Raw genomic sequence first — 17,712 nt, 5'->3', positions numbered from 1 at the left:
AATATAAAAGTGCCATTAAGCAAACAAGTTAAGTAATACACAAATATTCAGGAATAAATTTAGCTAAAATCAGTCATTTAAGGCAAAAACAAAACCAAAAACCAAAAACACAGAACTGTACAACATTTAAAAGTAGAATCTACAAATAAATGCTCCTTTATAGGAAAAGTAATAAATATTATAGAAATGTCTATTCTTCCAAAATTAAAAGTTTACCTCAACCAAATTCCCCACAGCATTCAGTTTTGGGGGCAATAGAATGAGAAAGATATACTAGTAAAATATTTTCTGTTTTACAAAAGGTAAAAGTTCAATTTTTCCTTGTCTCATAATTTAGGTTGGCAATAAGTGAGGGTCGCTCAAGATACGTGAAAATTAGTCCCACACTGTGGTCATGTAAACGTAGAGGTATCAATAATGAGATGATCTGCACAGGCAAACATTTTTAATAACATCAGCTATTTATCACTTTAAACTAAAAGCAGCCCTGTCCTTGAGATCATAAACTAGACATATATACCAGCAATTCTGGAAAAAATATATAGTACCATAAGAATCATAACAACCTTGTCTTTTTAAAGTATATTTCCCCATGTACAATAAAAATAATCTTTATTTTTAACTTCAAATTGGATAAGGAGGTGTATTTCTTCAATTCTTATCAGAACTAACTCTAGAGTACAGTAAATGAGTAAATGTGGAATTCTCTTTTTGTTTTAAAGAAGTTTTAATATTTTTTTATTTTTTATTTTTTTGGCCGCGTACCATGTGGGATCTTAGTTCCCCGACCACGGATCGAACCCGCACCCCCTGCACTGGAAGCACGGAGTCTTAACCACTGGACGGCCAGGGAAGTCCCTGGAATTCTCTTTCTTTACTATCCTTTTTTTTTCCCCACACTGTCTCTGTATTTCCTGTTTTCATTATAAAGAGTCTTTACTCTTCTTATCGGAAGAAATTATACACAAATCACACTAATTTCTGAAAGAAGTGCATTTCGACACTGCTTGAATTCTGAGGAAAACAGAACTCTCATCTATAGGAACAAAATTATAATTCTTGGACGATTATTGATTTTGTGAACAAAATTCAAAATGATGCATAAATAAAATGAAAGCAATTGATAATAAAGAGGGGAAAATATGGTATCAGCAGAGATTGTAGTAAAATAAAAAATAGAAGGGGAACATTATATCAAAGCCTAAATTACGAAAAAAATTCACTCAATGGAATAGAAGACAAATGAAAAAAACTTGGAAAATCAGAGGTGACGGATGAAAGACTAAGAGAAATGATAAACAGCATGGAGGATATGGGAATTAGATCCAATCTACATATATTGGGGCAAGCAGATAAAGAAGGTAAGCATACCAATCAAAAACAAATATATAAAGAGTAATATCAAGGAGAAAGAGAAAAAAATACCTCGATAAGTACACATAACAAAACATAAACAAAACCAAGATAGATTTCTTACAAATGAACAAAGTTAAACACTTCAGACACAGACTAGCAGAAGATTTTAAAGCACTTTTGCCTTTTTGGGGGGAACTGTTATGAGCCCATAAATTTATAGTTGGTCAAGTTTGTCTCGTTCACAAAACAAAGAGTTCATTCTTAGGTATGAACAATGAAGCATAACCCTCACGTTTCTTTGGCTAGCAAACTATTAAACATGTAAATCAGCTAACAAAGATGGAAAAATAAGAAATTACAGATGAATTGTGATACTAAATAAATAGTATTGAGCAATAAAATGATCTAAACGTGAACTAAAATATAATTGTTGAAATATTTATAAAACCATGCAAATGTGACAAATCTTTAAAGAGATACTGTGAATGGAAAATCTCTGCCTAAAATTCAAGATTACATAAACACATGAGTAACAGTGGTAAGATTACATAAAAGCATGCCACAGTCATCTCGCACAGATGGAATTGGGGTGAGTAGAGATTAAATGACCCAATTTTCTTCCTAACCCCATTAATTAAAAAAAAGTCCAGACATGAGGGCTTCTTTTGCTTTTAACCACCATCAGAATAAAATAGAATAAGTACATTTCAAATCACTAAAGAAAGAAAAATATTAGTAATACAGTAGAATACGTGGGAAAACAGCAAAAACACATACACCTATAGGCTAGAATATTGTGCAGATATTACAAATCATTCCATTTTAGAATATTTAATGACTGGAGGACAGGCTCATGACATAACATTAAAGCACACAGATATCTATACAATTTGATGTCAACTTTATAAAAATAAACCACATGTGCACAGAAAAAAGAAACAACACCAAGTGATTTACAGGTTTCTCAGGATAGAGGGATTATGAGGAATTATTTTTCTTCTTTATTACATTTCTATATATTTGAAGTAATCAAAATAAAGATATGTAACATCTATTTGTCTTTGCCTAGCATTAAATCACATCAGTTACTATGTGTTACTGTATGTTGATTATTTAAGTAGAATACATTATCCAAAAATTTAAAAATGGTGACAACAGAGACATTTTCAAAATGAGAGACTTTCCTATATATTTCAGAAACTTGAAAGGGCAAATATTTTTCTTATATGAAAACTAACAGTAGATATAAGTTCCCTGATATGCCTAAAGAGAAATGTGCAGAGACCACGGTAATGTGTGCACAGCAGATTAAAAATGGCCACAATTTCGAGAGGTGCCGTCTATGTCCTGATCCCTTGATTCTGGGTGGGTTCATTGACAATTTTGATCAACAGAATACAATGAAAGAGCCGTTGAGCCTTTTAGCACACCCTGTCTCCTGGAACACTTGCTTTCAGATCCCTGCCACCATACTACAAGAAGCCCAAAGCACACGAAGAAGCCGTGTGTAAGGAGAGACTCTAGTTAATAGCCCCAGCTGAGCCCTGCGTGGTCCCGAAATGACACCTGTATCAATTGCTAGCCATCTGAAGTCCAACCATCTTGAGCATCCAACCTAGTGGAGCCAGTAATGACATAAACCCCACCCACCATCTGACTGCAAAGGCACGGGAGACCCCAAGCAGGAGCTGCCCAGTTGAGCCCCAAAGAATGGTGAGAGAGAAGTTGTTTTAAGCTACTTCGTTTTGAAGTGGTTTGTTCTGCAGCAGTAGATAACTGCAATAATATGAGTAGATGCAGTTGTGTGTGTGTGTGTGTGTGTGTGTGTGTGAGAGAGAGAGAGAGAGAGAGAGAGTGTGTTAGTAGGCAGAGAAAACATTTAAACCCAATAAGTCTTAGCAAGATTTATAATAGGGTCCTGTGTTATAAACAACTATTCCTTGAGATAAAGCAAAATCATCCCTTCAGGTATTGGAAATCAAAAATATTATTATGATCTCCATTTTCAAAAACAGAAATATGTTACACTTAGGCTAAATTCATCAGTAATCAAAGGTGAGATAAGTAAACATTAAAATTAAATCTCAGGTTCAGAGACACAAATAATTAAACTTAAGGGCAACCCTAAGTATACTTACTGAGAATCTATTATATGCAAAATTCTCTTTTAGGTTTTATTATGTTTGTTTCACAGCAACTTGTCAACTTCTGAAAACTATAAAACTAAATGTTATATGTTTCTGCTTCCAATAGTTATATTGGTCATAAAGCACCTCTGTTAGGATGCAAGTATATTTAAGTATCATTATGAAGATGGCTGCATTTATGCTCAGAATTACCAAATGAACAGTCATGTTACTTAATGCACAATGCACAACTAATGAACATTCAAAATAATAGAGAAATAAAACTAACCTGGGCCATTTAAATACTGTGTAAGTGAACAGTGTAGTCGGACAATTATAGGTTCTGTTCGAATCACTTCCCATGCCACAGCAATCTCCTCCTGTGCAAATATTTGAAAGATGAATTAGTCATCTTTTAGAGTCTTGATTTTTTTTCCAGATAAAATTTTTTAAACTTATTTTAAATCATTAAGGCCTATAAGTTATTTCAAAACATATTCGCTTGTGAAAAGAAAGCCAAAGTACTCTTAACTTTTGCCTTCTAAATCTGAAAATTAAAGTGAAAACTTAAGAAATAATGATATACTACAAGCCCATAAGTTTCAGAATATATTACAAGAACTGATGGAAAAAATATACATGTATATAAAATCTCTGCTTTTTTGACAACTCATAGCATTTCTTCATAAATCACTTTAACAGTCATTATGTTACTTATAGTATTATGTACAAGAGAAACTAAAATTAAATTTCTTCCAAGAATAAAAGTGTGTTTTTTAAATGTACCAATCATATTGCTTCAACTGATACTTACATCAAGAAAGCTAACATCAATATGCAGATCAATATCTACATCATCAATGGCTCCATATTCCCTGAAAGCAAAGATTAACATTATTTTTTTCGTTTTCCTTAAAAGATAGGGTGTCCTAGCTTACTTTAAATTAAAATTTAATCATGAATTTTCATCTCTGATTTCCACAGATAGCTCAGAAATGACTGTGGACGTGAATTAACTAACTCAATTTAGTTGGATTGTGGTCTTATGTGACCTCTTTATACCATATAGATATCTTTCCATCTTCATGTTCAGGCAAATGCATACATAAATTCAAGAGTTATTTGGTTCATAGCTTCAAACATTCCCAGTTCTCTGTGACAAATTAAACAATCTTCTTATGTGACCACTCACTTTTCACTGTACTCTCTGAAGATGAAGAGCTGCCTCTAAGGGCAAGAAAGGAGTTTCTGACACGAGGAAGGGGTGGAGGGATAAGTGACTGCCACAATAATGTGCCCATAAATTTTCCTGTCACGTTAGATGGTGGTTCTGAAACTGGTCCAGGTGCTCTGCCACTTAAATGTCACTATGTTTTGACAGGCAGCTCTAAAGGTCTGATGTATCAAAATTAAAACAAGTAACAACAGTATATTCCACATAAAGACATTATGGAGACCAACTTTTCTCCAGCCAACACAGTGCCACAAACTAGCATACAGTTAACAAAGATCATAAAAACAGCAATTTTTGTATTCTCCATACACACATCCCTATTTTTGATATTTTAATAAATTTCTTAAGTTACAAATACAAATCATAGTGAAGGAGAAAACTATAGAGATAACAGAAATTACAAAAGTTAATGGCCAATATTTATTGAGCACTTTCATGCCAGAAATCGTTCTAAGGATTTTGCATACATGCGATCATAGTGCACTATAGGTACTACTACCATTTATATTTATATAAATACAATTTATATGTCCATTAACTGAGGCTCAGAGTAATAAAGTAACTCACCTGTCATCACTTTGTAGCAGAGCTGGGATGTGAATACACGTATCCTATTTACTTATGCAAGTGCTTAGCCGATTCAATATTCAATAAACTATCACTTTGTGTTGGAAACCAGGTCAAACATTAATGGATGATCTCATTAGGTCCTCATCATAGCCTTCTGACAGGGATACTATAATTATCCTCATTAGCAAATGAGGAAACTGAGGTTTAGGAAAGCGAAACAAGTTGTCAAAGGGCAGATAAGAAGTCAGTGGGAAGCCAGGCATTGAACTCATATTCAACTTCAAAATTGTATAGTACAGTATCTGGCACATAGTAAGTACTCAATGAAAATTTCTGTGTATGATATATGAAAATAATGCTAACAGAGTACAAAACTATGGCACTTTTATAGGGTTTAGAGAAGGCATTTTTAATGATTAAATGGCTTTATGTAATTTGACGAATAAAGGAATCTAGAGGGTCCTTTTGCTTTTTGATATCAATGACCAAAAAAATGCAGCACGTTAGAAAATAATAACTCAGCCTCTATGCTTTCTCCATCCTCTCCTTAAAAATATATCAAAACACTGAGCACATTTTCACTATTTATGAAATTACTTTTTGTTTTTTCATGGTCATATTTTTAAAGGTTACATAAAGAAGAAAAGGGATAAAATTATTCACATAGGAATTCTTTAATTGCCTGCATCAAAACATCTGTGCTATTCATAAAGGATAAAAACCTGTATAACCCTTTACAAATTTAGACATATATGCAAATTTAGATACAAAAGTATGCCAACTTAGTTACGAAATTATACAGAAACTAAGACAAGAAGAAGGACCAAGCACAAGAACCATTTCTTTTATGCCTCTACTTCAGGGTTCAGAAAACTTTTCCTATAAAGGTCAAAAGAGTAAATATTTTAGGTTTTTCAGGCCACATAGAGTCTCTGTTGCATATTTCTCTTTCTTTGGGTTTTTTTTTTTTTTTTAAACAACCCTTTAAAAAAGCAAACACCATGAGCTGTTCAAAACAGGCCCCATGGCCCAGTGGTCATAATTTGCTGACCCTGAACACCAGCAAATTATTCATAATATAAGAAGTCAAATACCTACAGCCAGGCATGTTAAAAGAGAGCCATTAAATACAATGATGAGGATAGATCACTAATGATGTGCAAAAGACATTTTGGTGAGGCAAAGAGGCCTTGACAACAACCATTCCCAAGAAAATTATAACAAATACGTGCAAACTTTTACCTAGAAGGATGTATGTAAGAGTAGAAATTAGAAAAAAAAAGAATATTGAATAATAAGGAAATACTTAAACGATGGCACATTGATATAATTTTTTTAAATTACCCATTATTAAAAATATTGATATAAAAACATTTAGTATCCTGAGGGAAATGTTCCAAATATACTGTTCACTGAGCAAGCATATCACCAAAACACTATGGAAACTAAAACACTTTATTTAGATAAAATAGAAATAGGAAAACCAAAAAAGTAGAAAGAGTACTTTTATATTAACTATAGGTTGTGGATAAAATTTATTTTATTAAAAAATGTTATGTATTTCCTTAAAAAATCTACTTTTTCGGGCTTCCCTGGTGGCGCAGTGGTTGAGAATCTGCCTGCTAATGCAGGGGACACGGGTTCGAGCCCTGGTCTGGGAAGATCCCACATGCCACGGAGCAGCTGGGCCCGTGAGCCACAATTGCTGAGCCTGCGCGTCTGGAGCCTGTGCCCCGCGACGGGAGGGGCCGCGATAGAGAAAGGCCCGCGCACCGCGATGAAGAGCGGTCCCCGCACCGCGATGAAGAATGGCCCCCGCTTGCCGCAACTGGAGAAAGCCCTCGCACGAACCGAAGACCCAACACAGCCAAAAATAAAATAAATAAATAAATAAATAAATCAAGTAAAACTTTAAAAAAAAAAAAAAAAAAATCTACTTTTTCTGATTACAATGGTAATATAGACTCATTATATAAAATGTGAGAAAAAGAAAAACGGACAATAGATAACTTGTAACACAGTCACTCAGAAACAATTCTTCTTGCTTATACCTCACTCCAGTCTCTTTCATATATTAATATATCATGTAATACACATGATTATTATTAAGGATAATAAGGTATGCAAAGATTTTTGTTCTGCTCTTTCACTTTTTCTATAATGAGTATTTTTTTATATTGTGGAATACTCTTCAAAACCATAAATTTAAATGTCTGTATTTATATGAATAAAATTATGTAATACAACATTAGGTTGCTTTCAATTTTTTTACACTATAAATATTGATAAATAGCTCTCTGGATAAAAATCAATGTGCAGCTGTCTTCCCAGAGAATAATTTCTAGAATTACTGAGTAAAATAAATAGTATAACTATATTTGGGAGTCTTAATATATACTGTTTAGTTACTATTTTAAAAGGTTAAAACAACTTATAATTGCACCAGCAAGGATCCCCCAGTGACCATTTTCCACATCCTCATCATCACCAGGCATTTTTTTCTCCCATCTTTGCCAATTTCAGAGGGGAGAATAATTTTGGATTTATTTATGATGGCAAGACTTTGGTATGTTTAGAGGCAGAGAAAAAGGAATCAGAGATAACAAAAGTCAGCACAAACCTTACCCACAGCTGTTTTCTTCAAAAATAGATTTCCAGATCATTTCAACAGAATTTAACATAACGTTATGATCAGAATGTGATATACGTTCCTTATAAAACCTTTAATATGTGAATTCTGAATTATTCTTTATATGATTTTTTTCAACATTTTTTTTGGTTAAAAGTTAGTATTCTCCCAGTTCCCAATACTATCAATTTCTTTGAAAAAAAAAGTAACTAAAGGGTTACAAGTGTTCTTCTTCACCATAGCAGAGCATATATACAGAATTTTAAGGAGGCAGAGGCATTAAAGGTTTGCAATTAACTGGATTCTGCAGGTGTAGATCTGTAAATAGTTACACTTTTGTTTTTATGCCACACTTCAAAGAACTCACAACAACACTGTGTATATGCAAACCAGTTTCCCTTGTGATGCCCTTTTTATACAATGCCAGTAATTTCACGTTTCCTACTGTGAGATTACAAAGCGTGATTACAGTCCGTCCAGATGCAGCGGCCCAGTCATCAGGATTGCTTCTGTATGAGTATCTTTCAGTAGCTCTGGATCTCATGATTAGCAAATGCAGAATCAAGGCGAATGCTTGAAATACGAATGCAACTTGAACTGTGAATCTTGATATCTGATTGTGTACTGAATGCTGTATCGGGTTTATAATAATTCAAAACAATTCCATGCACTGCCTATATTTATTCACTATGAAAAGATCACATCAAATTGAACTTGAATACTTTTTTAAGAGAAGGGAGACTACACAGAAATGATCTGATGCAGTTGTTTCACTCTGGGACTGAGGGTTTGAGAAGAACTGCTCCACAAATTTCTTTCTAGCATCTGAGTTATTAGTCTTTGAATTGACATATCTTGAAATCTAGCCATCTGATTTGGACTACTTACATGTGACCTAGTTCATTTAAGAACATATGTGTGAAATATATTTTTCTATGAACATGCATTTTTGAGGGCACTATGTGTTAGAATTCTTAGCAATTCATTCTCCTGTTTTTTAGTGGAACTAATCAAGACAACATCCTCATTAATGATACCACATACATACTTACAATATATTAAATGTTAGACCATCTATGTTGGTCCTCCTTTCTCTATAAAACCACAGCTTATTTATTATACTGTTGTGATGTTTTATAATACTATCTGATCAAAATTAGCAGGACTGTGCTGGTTACAAAAATATATTTCAGATAGATAGCCTTCCCTTATCAACTGTCAAGGAAATTATATGCATACACACACATACATGAAACTCTATCACAAGTTCTTGGGAAATAAACCTCTATTGCTATTTAGTTATTTCTGCTTTCAACAATTAGTCAGTTATATTTTGAGAAGAAATATATTTTGTGAAGAAACATACACCTTCCTATGACATCTGAAACTCAACAGCTTGTGTGTCTATCTCTGCATGCCTACTCAGTGTGTGTTTCATGCTCAGTGTGGGAGAGATGTTTGTGAATGGGCCAAGAAATATGCAAACTCAGTAGTTGGGAAGAAGTCTTGGCAGATTAAAGCATTTGCAAGACTGTATTCATGGTAGCTATAAATTTCGCTAAAGGACAACAGGGCTAAGAAGAATTTAAAAATTAGATCCAGATAAGAAAGGAAACCCATATAAAATAACAGTGTATAAGAGGTACAGTGTAAACACTTGCTACAACTCTGCCCTCCGTTTAAAAGTCCTTGGTTTTGCTTGAGGAAAGCACAGGCATTGGAAGTAGAGGTGACTGTCTGGGATCTCACATTCTGAAGCTTGCATCTAGATTTTATGCCAGTGTTTTTGAAAAATAGTCTTCTCTTTGTTTCTTTCTTCTGTGTGCCTCCTGCCATCACTTTCCCCTGGTTTTCAATTCAGACTGCTTTTCCGTAGGCTCCAGAGGCAGAAGCGGGAGAATCAGTATGCTGCAAAGGACATTACAAACATCCAACCCAAGATCTTTTGACGAATGACATACTTCGGTGTAGGTTAAGTTATGCTGTAGTAACAAACATCCTCAAAATCTCACTGGTTTAACACACAAAAAAAGGATTTATATCTCACTCACACTTCCTGCTTACTATGAAATCAGAGGACTAGAAAGAATGCTATTCATTGTAGTCGCCAAGGGGCCCAGAGTGATGGAGTACTGAAGATGTGGGAACTCACACACTAGCACTTCGGCTCACATTTCACTGGCCAACACTAGCTGTGTGTCCACTACTGATATTATAAGAGGTAGGGACGGGACTTCCCTGGTGGTGCAGCGGTTAAGAATCCGCCTGCCAATGCAGGGGACACGGGTTTGAGCCCTGGTCCAGGAAGATCCCACATGCTGCGGAGCAACTAAGCCCGTGTGAAGCCACAGCTGCTCAGCTTGCGCTCTAGAGCCCGTGAGCCACAACTACTGAGCCTGTGCGCCACAACTACCGAAGCCCATGCACCTAGAGCCTGTGCTCTGCAACAAAAGAAGCCACTGCAAGGAGAAGCCCGCGCACCGCAATGCAGAGTAGCCCCTGCTCGCCGCAAAAGCCCACGCACATCAATGAAGACCCAACGCAGCGAAAAAATAAATTAATTAATTAAAAAAAAAAAAAAAAAAAGAGGTAGGGAAATACAATCCTGCCATCTGCCAGAAGAGGAGAACCAGAGATTTGTTAAGTAGTCCTACTGGCTCACTACTAATGGAAATCCAGAGAAATTAAAGTGGTCCACCCTGATTTATGTGGCTTTTTCTTTCCTTTTCTTTCTCTCTCTCTCTCAACCTCTCTCTCTCTCTCTCTTTTCCATGAGATATATGTTTGGGTGGTGGGCCTGAATATAGTGGTATAGCTTCCTTAAACCTTAAAAAAATCCTCTGCATGCCCTGTCCTCCAAAACATCAACTCCAAAACTACAATCATCCAACCACAAAAAGTGATCAAAATGCAGAATAGTCACAATCTTGCAATCTTCCAACCTACTTTAACATTAGCCACAATAAAAAGATTAGAATATTATTCAGATGCCTTCAGTTCTTTAAATGGATGATGGATGATCATAAAGCAAAGGATATTTTATTTGGGGTAAAAGTTTGAAACACCATCAGCAAATTATCAGAATCATTTCATTCCCAACCAAATGAGAATTTTGTGATTTGTAATTCCCTGCTTTCTAAAAATATTAATCTCAAATTGTTTTCAATAGCACTCATCATTTTTTAAATGAATACATGACTATAGGAGTAAATTTATAATAAAAACATAAAATAACCTCATTTTGTTGCATGATTCAAGAGGAGACACATGCAGACTGATCGGGGGGGCTAACCATGCTTCCCCAGAGACCTAACTCACTTCCTGCACAAGAGCCTGTGAATCAGAATGGTCATCAATGTTTCCAAGCACGGTTCAACCCAGCCAGAATGCTGCTTTTGAATGATTTGGCCAGGTAGAGCTAAAATTCCCTACTTAAGTAATAAATTCATCATCGGTCACTTTTTCTATAGCCTCCCTCAACCTACTAAAAGAGAGTTTTGCCTCAATTGAGGCAATCTCTGTTATTTTCATCTCTTAAAAAGAACTTAGATGTGGTTAGCTGCCTTTCTCATTAGATGTCACATTAAAAAAAATGACAGCAAATAGCATATTATGCATATTGAGGTACTTTTGCTCTTCAAACTCCATTAAGTTCTTGTAAACCTCAATTAAGTAAAAGAACAGCTAATTAGAACAGTCTGTTTTCAACAGACTTAAAACTTTGCAAAGAAGGTGACTCCAAGATCTTAGGCCTAACTACTCCTTTCTCCCATGTGTCCAAGCCACAGTATTTGAGACCAGACAGTAAATTCATTCTTATTTATTTTAAGTAAATCAGACTAGTCCTGCTGTGGTTTCCCTTTATATCATGAGGCCTCTGGGAGGTTATTTATTCTGGAAACATCCTCTGTAGTTAGAGAAAACCTAGAGCAGGCAAGAACATGGCTTGCATTCATTGAGAGTTAAATTGGATCAAAACTCCTAAGTGAAAGAGGCAAGGGGAAAATAATCAAAACTATTTATGACTTTAGATACTTCACTTGAATGAAATTCCAGATATTTATCTAATTTCAACAGTCCATAAATTATCAATATTTTATTAATAATAGAAGATACTAATAGAACTTATAAGTATTTATCTTATGATAGTAATGTCATAAGAAATTATCAAATGCTTGCTGAAGAAACAAAAATATTCATATATATATATATACACATATATATATGATATGATTGAGGCCTAGATAGCATGGAAATATATGTAAAAAAACTTTATAAAAGCAATCAATGTGTGGTAAAGTGATTCTCTAAACAAAAATACATATTTCAAATGAAAAGCAGCTAAATTCTATGTTGTGTTGAGTTAATCATATACAGACATTTTTCTTTCATGGGGGAGAGGGTTAAACTACTGTGATTAAAGTTTTAAGCTTTCAACCAAAGTCTGACTGAAGTTAAAAAATTAGTCATTGTTTTGGACAATTTATTTATTTATTTAGGCCGAGCCACACAGCTTGGGGGATCTTAGTTCCCCTACCAGGGATCGAACCCAGGTTCTCGGCAGTGAGAGCGCGGAGTCTTAACCACTGGATCGCCAGGGAATCCCTGGACAATTTATTGATAGTCCCTGTTGCCTTCTTCATTTATTCATTCTATAATACTTACGGAATCTCTATATTCCTTATCTTGGAGCCAGAGCATAGATCAATTGTGAAATGATCACAGCTAATTTGCTAAAACTTTGGAAATTGCAAAGATTTGCTTTTCCAAGTATAATCCCAATCATTCTCACTCAGTTGTAGCCTAATATCCCTCCATGAGCAGGAGGGAGAGGGTCCGGGTGTACAATCCCAGCTTATTTAGGCCGCAGGTGGTTGTGAGTTTCTGCAGGTAAAATGAAACAGTTAGCAATTATAAATTACAGCTGTGTTATACTCCCTTAAGTATTCGTTTGCTCTCTCAAAATCTGCATATGATCACTGAAAAGAATATAACCAGATAATATGAACATTTCTCACAGACGTTCCACTGAAAACGGTCAAGAAGCCCCCAGCTTATATTTCACATATGCCCTGTGCTAGGCTAAGTACTGGAGTACAAGCAGGATTGAAAACCAAACCAACACAAAATAAAGGCAAATAACAAAAAAGTGTGCTGCCCCAGCACTCACAGAATTCAGAGTCTAGAGGGGGAGAAGTAAACCCATAATGCCAAGACATGAAGAGACTAATAAATGAGATTAAGAGCCAAATGTGATGGGAGTGCAGACGGCAGAATAACCAATCTGCATCAGAGATTCAAGGAAGGCTCAAAGAAAAGCTGACCTTTAGACTGGGGCTTGAATAAAGAGAGCAACCAGGTTTGAGAGGGAAGCACTGCTTGGGCAAATGGACAAAGTCAAGGGGAAATATAGCATGTTTTGAGAACAGAAACAATCCTGGTTTGGGTGGATGAGGCTGGAACTAAGGTCAGGCTGTGAGAGGAGTCTGGAGACTTGGAGAAGATAGGAAGACTTGGAGACTTTAGGAAGATAACAAAAATCTGAAAAATCAGATCTGACTCATGGAAGGAAACAAGTATGATGGCAGAAAAGGGTTTTTCTTAAATTAAGGAGAGAAAAGAAAGTCTAAATAGGGATGGTGGGGGTCTTCTGAATGATTAAAGTAATAGAAAATGGCCTGGAAATTTATCACCAAATAATAAGTAACTGCAACAAAAAGAATAATTATCATTCAAACACAGATTGCACAAACTTATGTCTCTTTTTCCTTTCTTTTTTTAGGGGCCAGATTACATATCACAATGTGATTTGGATACCAGCGGTTATGCATTATTTACTTTTATTCTTCACACAAATACGTCCTTAATTTATGATAACAACATGGGCTCAGTTGGCCAAATCTATTACAGGAATTGATTCTGATGCCACTCAAGACTGATATTTTATCAGACTAACTCTCCAAAAATAACTAATTTCTTTAATGAAATCAATGTAATCTTAAACCACATGTACACACAAAAAAATCATAGCCATAAATATGCCATTTTGCATAAGCAGAAACATAATAGACTCTCTCATATACTTTCAAATATAATTAAGCCCAAGAAAATTTCCACTTAACTCCAACAGAAAATTCCAATGACTTTCCAAATAATTTTAAGTTGTATTCACCAGAGGTATTTATTTACCTGAGAGAAACTGCGTGTGGCCCATATATCTCTCTCACTGCCGACAAATCAGCTTCGAGTTGGGGGTGCTTGTGCAGCTCCCCGTCATAGTTCACCTGATGAAAAGGGATAACTTAGAAATGACTTAGGGTAAAGAGAATCCAAAAAATCAAAATACCAACAATCGCTTGGACAGGTGACCCTGTAGTTCTGCCATGGGCATTCTCTCGGTCGCCTTCATGAAAAAAGTATAGACAGTTCAGCAATATATTCACTAAAGTTCTTAGGTTCACATACATCTAGTATAATTTATTATGCTTAAAAAGTAATATATGACAACTTTGATACGAAGACAATGCCAATGTTAAAAGGAGTGAAGTGGCAGATAATCTGAAAAACTTCTAGACTGAAAAAAAACATTTACTTCCCCCTGTAAGAATGAGCAGTGTAAACAAAAATCGAAACAGGAAGAATTATTTTGCAGAATGTTAGAGTGTTATATCGGTTAAAGAATCTTTAGGAAAAGTACCCCATTCCTAGTAAGGCATTCCTGGAGAGAGGAAACCTAGTTTTACTTATGTCCGTCCATACCTCTACTGCCTTGCATACACTTGATTGACAAATTACTAATTTCTGATCCTGAATGAATAAATTGACTTGCATTCTTTACATAATAATAACTGGCTTTAAAGCATCTCTTTAACATATTACCTTTCCTTTAAACTATCCAAGTTACAAAGCATATTGGATCAAGAAGTTTACAGAAACAGAACAAGACACCTTATATAGCCATATCCTACAATCAAATGTTCAGTTTAAAATTTTAACATTATTCTGGAAAAATATAATGAATTCTTTCATATATTTGCATATGTGGCTATGCCATTTTCATATATATAAATTACGATGTTTCTTCATAACAATTTTTCAACAAACACTTTAGTATAGAAGGAAAAGGAAGACAATGGATACAAATAATGAGGATGCTCGATAATTAGGGCCCATCAGTTTTTATAAAGGTTAATCACCTTCTATTTAAAACTAACAATTCGGGCTTCCCTGGTGGCGCAGTGGTTGAGAATCTGCCTGCCAATGCAGGGAATACGGGTTCGCGCCCTGGTCTGGGAAGATCCCACAGGCCGCGGAGCAACTAGGCCCGTGAACCACAATTACTGAGCCTGCGCGTCTGGAGCCTATGCTCCGCAACAAGAGAGGCCGCGATAGTGAGAGGCCCGCGCACCGCGATGAAGAGTGGCCCCCGCTTGCCGCAACTAGAGAAAGCCCTCGCGCAGAAACGAAGACCCAACACAGCCAAAAAGAAATAAATAAATAAGTTAAAAAAAAATAAAATAAAACTAACAATTCATGCTTTTATTAGTGTCACCGTTTCAAAATATTGACTGAGCACAATATGTTTAATAAATGTAAAAGTTAAAAGCATAATAAGATGCTGTCTGCAAAACATCTGTAATGAAGTTAAGACAACTTCAATGTAAATAAATGATTACAGTCAAATAATTGCAAAAGTAACCTTAATTTCTGAAAATATATAGAAAATGAGCGACAGACAAATTATAGGAATTTCCTTGTTAGTTACAGAACCCTGAACAACACACAGGTCTTTTAGATGACAAGCACAGATTTCCACTAGAACGCGTATGGCTATTGCTACCTTTGAGAGTGGCTATTTGGAGGAGCTGGTGTGCTTACCTGTCCTCCATAATAAAATTCTTCAGAATCATTATCTCCTTCAGAATCTTCTTCCACCGTACTATTTTGTCTTGACTCCTTAAAATAATAGTAAGAAGACAATTTTAATGGTCAAACTAGTTTTCCTCCTTCTGAAACGAAAGTAACAAATGGCCATAATAGGTAGGTCTTAGGCGTATCACATGGATTTTAAATAAAAGAATTCTTGGTGCAGTACAAACCAAAAACAAAAAGGTAGTAAGAGACAATTTTGTGGGTGCATTAAGCTCTGTGTACATTTCACTAGTCTTGAGTTGTACAATTTAATATTTGATGTATATAAAAAGCTATGTTAATCAATTACAAGTTTGTTCTGATAAAACATCTGAGCAGCTCACACTGATTCAATTTTTTATTAAAAAATTCCTCAGCGTTATTTATCCCAGACTGTTCTCACTTCCACTGCCAACTCCACATAATGGTATGAAAGAAAAGGCACTTTGAATCTAATAATATAAAACTCAAATTATGAAAATAAATACAAATCACATAATGAAGAGAACTTTGGAGAAATTATTTTAGATTTCAGATTTCAAAAGGATATTTAATTAAATATGCTTGAACTTGAAGGTTGAGCTTCTAATTAACTGAACCATATCTGTTATATGTCTAAAGTACAAACAACAAAAATTCATCTAAAGTAACTATTCCTATCCCTGACCTTGTTAAAATAATTAAGAGAAAGGTAGCTGCTTTTAGATACAGGAATCTATTAATTCAATGTTTTGTAATTATCCCTAAATTTCTAGATCAAATTTCAAATTACTAAGGCAAACAAAAAACCGAGAAAAGGGAATTTGGGTTTTATAAAATACAAACAGTTTTTGGTTTTAGCAGCAATAATGCTAAATCAGTGATTCTCAGTTTGGCTAAGAAGAGCAGGATGAATGGTACAACACTGAGAGGAAGGCAGGGTTGCATTCAGTGCATAGTTTTAAAACCAAAGAATTGTCGGGTCCCACCACATTCATTTTGTTTGTTTAATGTCCCAGTATTTACTTAGAGATTGAAGTAAATTTCTTGAAGGTGAGGAAAGGGGATAAGTTTGCTGTTGTTGTTTTAACACTGGCCAAAAATAATAAGACTATACCCAAGCTCTGTGTTCCTTTAGCTAGAAAGATCATCTTTTACAGATGAAATTTTAAGGGTCTGATCAAAACTATGTATACCACATACAGTTATTCTAAACATACAGTTTAGAATAACATACGGTTATTCTAAATATGTTACGTAAGTGCTCTTCAACCAACTACATTATTTGATGAAAACACAGAGAACAAGTTAGGTTTTGTATGCACTTTATTTAGATTTAAACCAGATGTTCTTTCTATTACTTTAAAGGTAGTTAATTTTAGGCCACCGTCCTTCCCATACGTAAGTCCCTAAGCCAGGAGCGTGTACTTCATTCACTATATGCAATTTTAACCTAAATAATGATGATATTAACTACAGATACACAGTAAATTTCAAATATATCTATACTGTTTGAAGAAATATAATAAAACATAAAATGTAATTTACATACCTCCCCATTTTCCTTCTGTAATTTGGATTTTATGGATAAGCAACAGTTAATGTCATTTGTCTTTCTTAATTCTGAAAGTTATAATTAAAGAATCATTTTAGTTTTCAGTATACTATTTACCAAATATTCATAAGTTTCAGTATAAAAACCCCCCATAGATGATTCTTTCCTTTGCAAGAGAAATTAAGGGATAATTTGAAATTATATTATGTTGGAGAATTATATTACATACAAACTATTCTGATTTTTCATTGCCCATAAAAATGTGCTCAAACTGAAGTGGCCACAGTACAAATTCCTTCAGCTCTCACTATATATATTTCATGGGATCTACATTGCCTTCAGTATGTTTTTT

General features: G+C 34.8%; 1 protein-coding gene across 3 annotated transcripts in view; it reads right to left on the bottom strand.

The window, feature by feature from the left end:
- Window positions 1–17,712, bottom strand: part of PARP8 (poly(ADP-ribose) polymerase family member 8) — a 183,809-nt gene that overhangs the window by 62,010 nt on the left and 104,087 nt on the right. For all 3 annotated transcript variants that reach the window (XR_009007117.1, XM_007195568.2, XM_057540280.1), the window contains 5 exons: window positions 17,358–17,428; window positions 15,794–15,871; window positions 14,105–14,199; window positions 4,297–4,357; window positions 3,772–3,862 (listed from right to left, as the gene is read on the bottom strand). Coding sequence is in view for 2 of the 3 variants with exons in the window: in XM_007195568.2 (XP_007195630.1) it covers window positions 3,772–3,862; window positions 4,297–4,357; window positions 14,105–14,199; window positions 15,794–15,871; window positions 17,358–17,428 (396 nt within the window). In the remaining variant the exon portion in view is untranslated. The remainder of the gene's footprint in view (window positions 1–3,771; window positions 3,863–4,296; window positions 4,358–14,104; window positions 14,200–15,793; window positions 15,872–17,357; window positions 17,429–17,712) is intronic.

Source organism: Balaenoptera acutorostrata, chromosome 2 (assembly GCF_949987535.1).
Source record: "Balaenoptera acutorostrata chromosome 2, mBalAcu1.1, whole genome shotgun sequence".
Lineage (NCBI taxonomy): Eukaryota > Metazoa > Chordata > Mammalia > Artiodactyla > Balaenopteridae > Balaenoptera > Balaenoptera acutorostrata.
The sequence above is the reverse complement of the archived record's forward strand: the minus strand, read 5'-3'. Positions and strand labels throughout refer to the sequence as shown.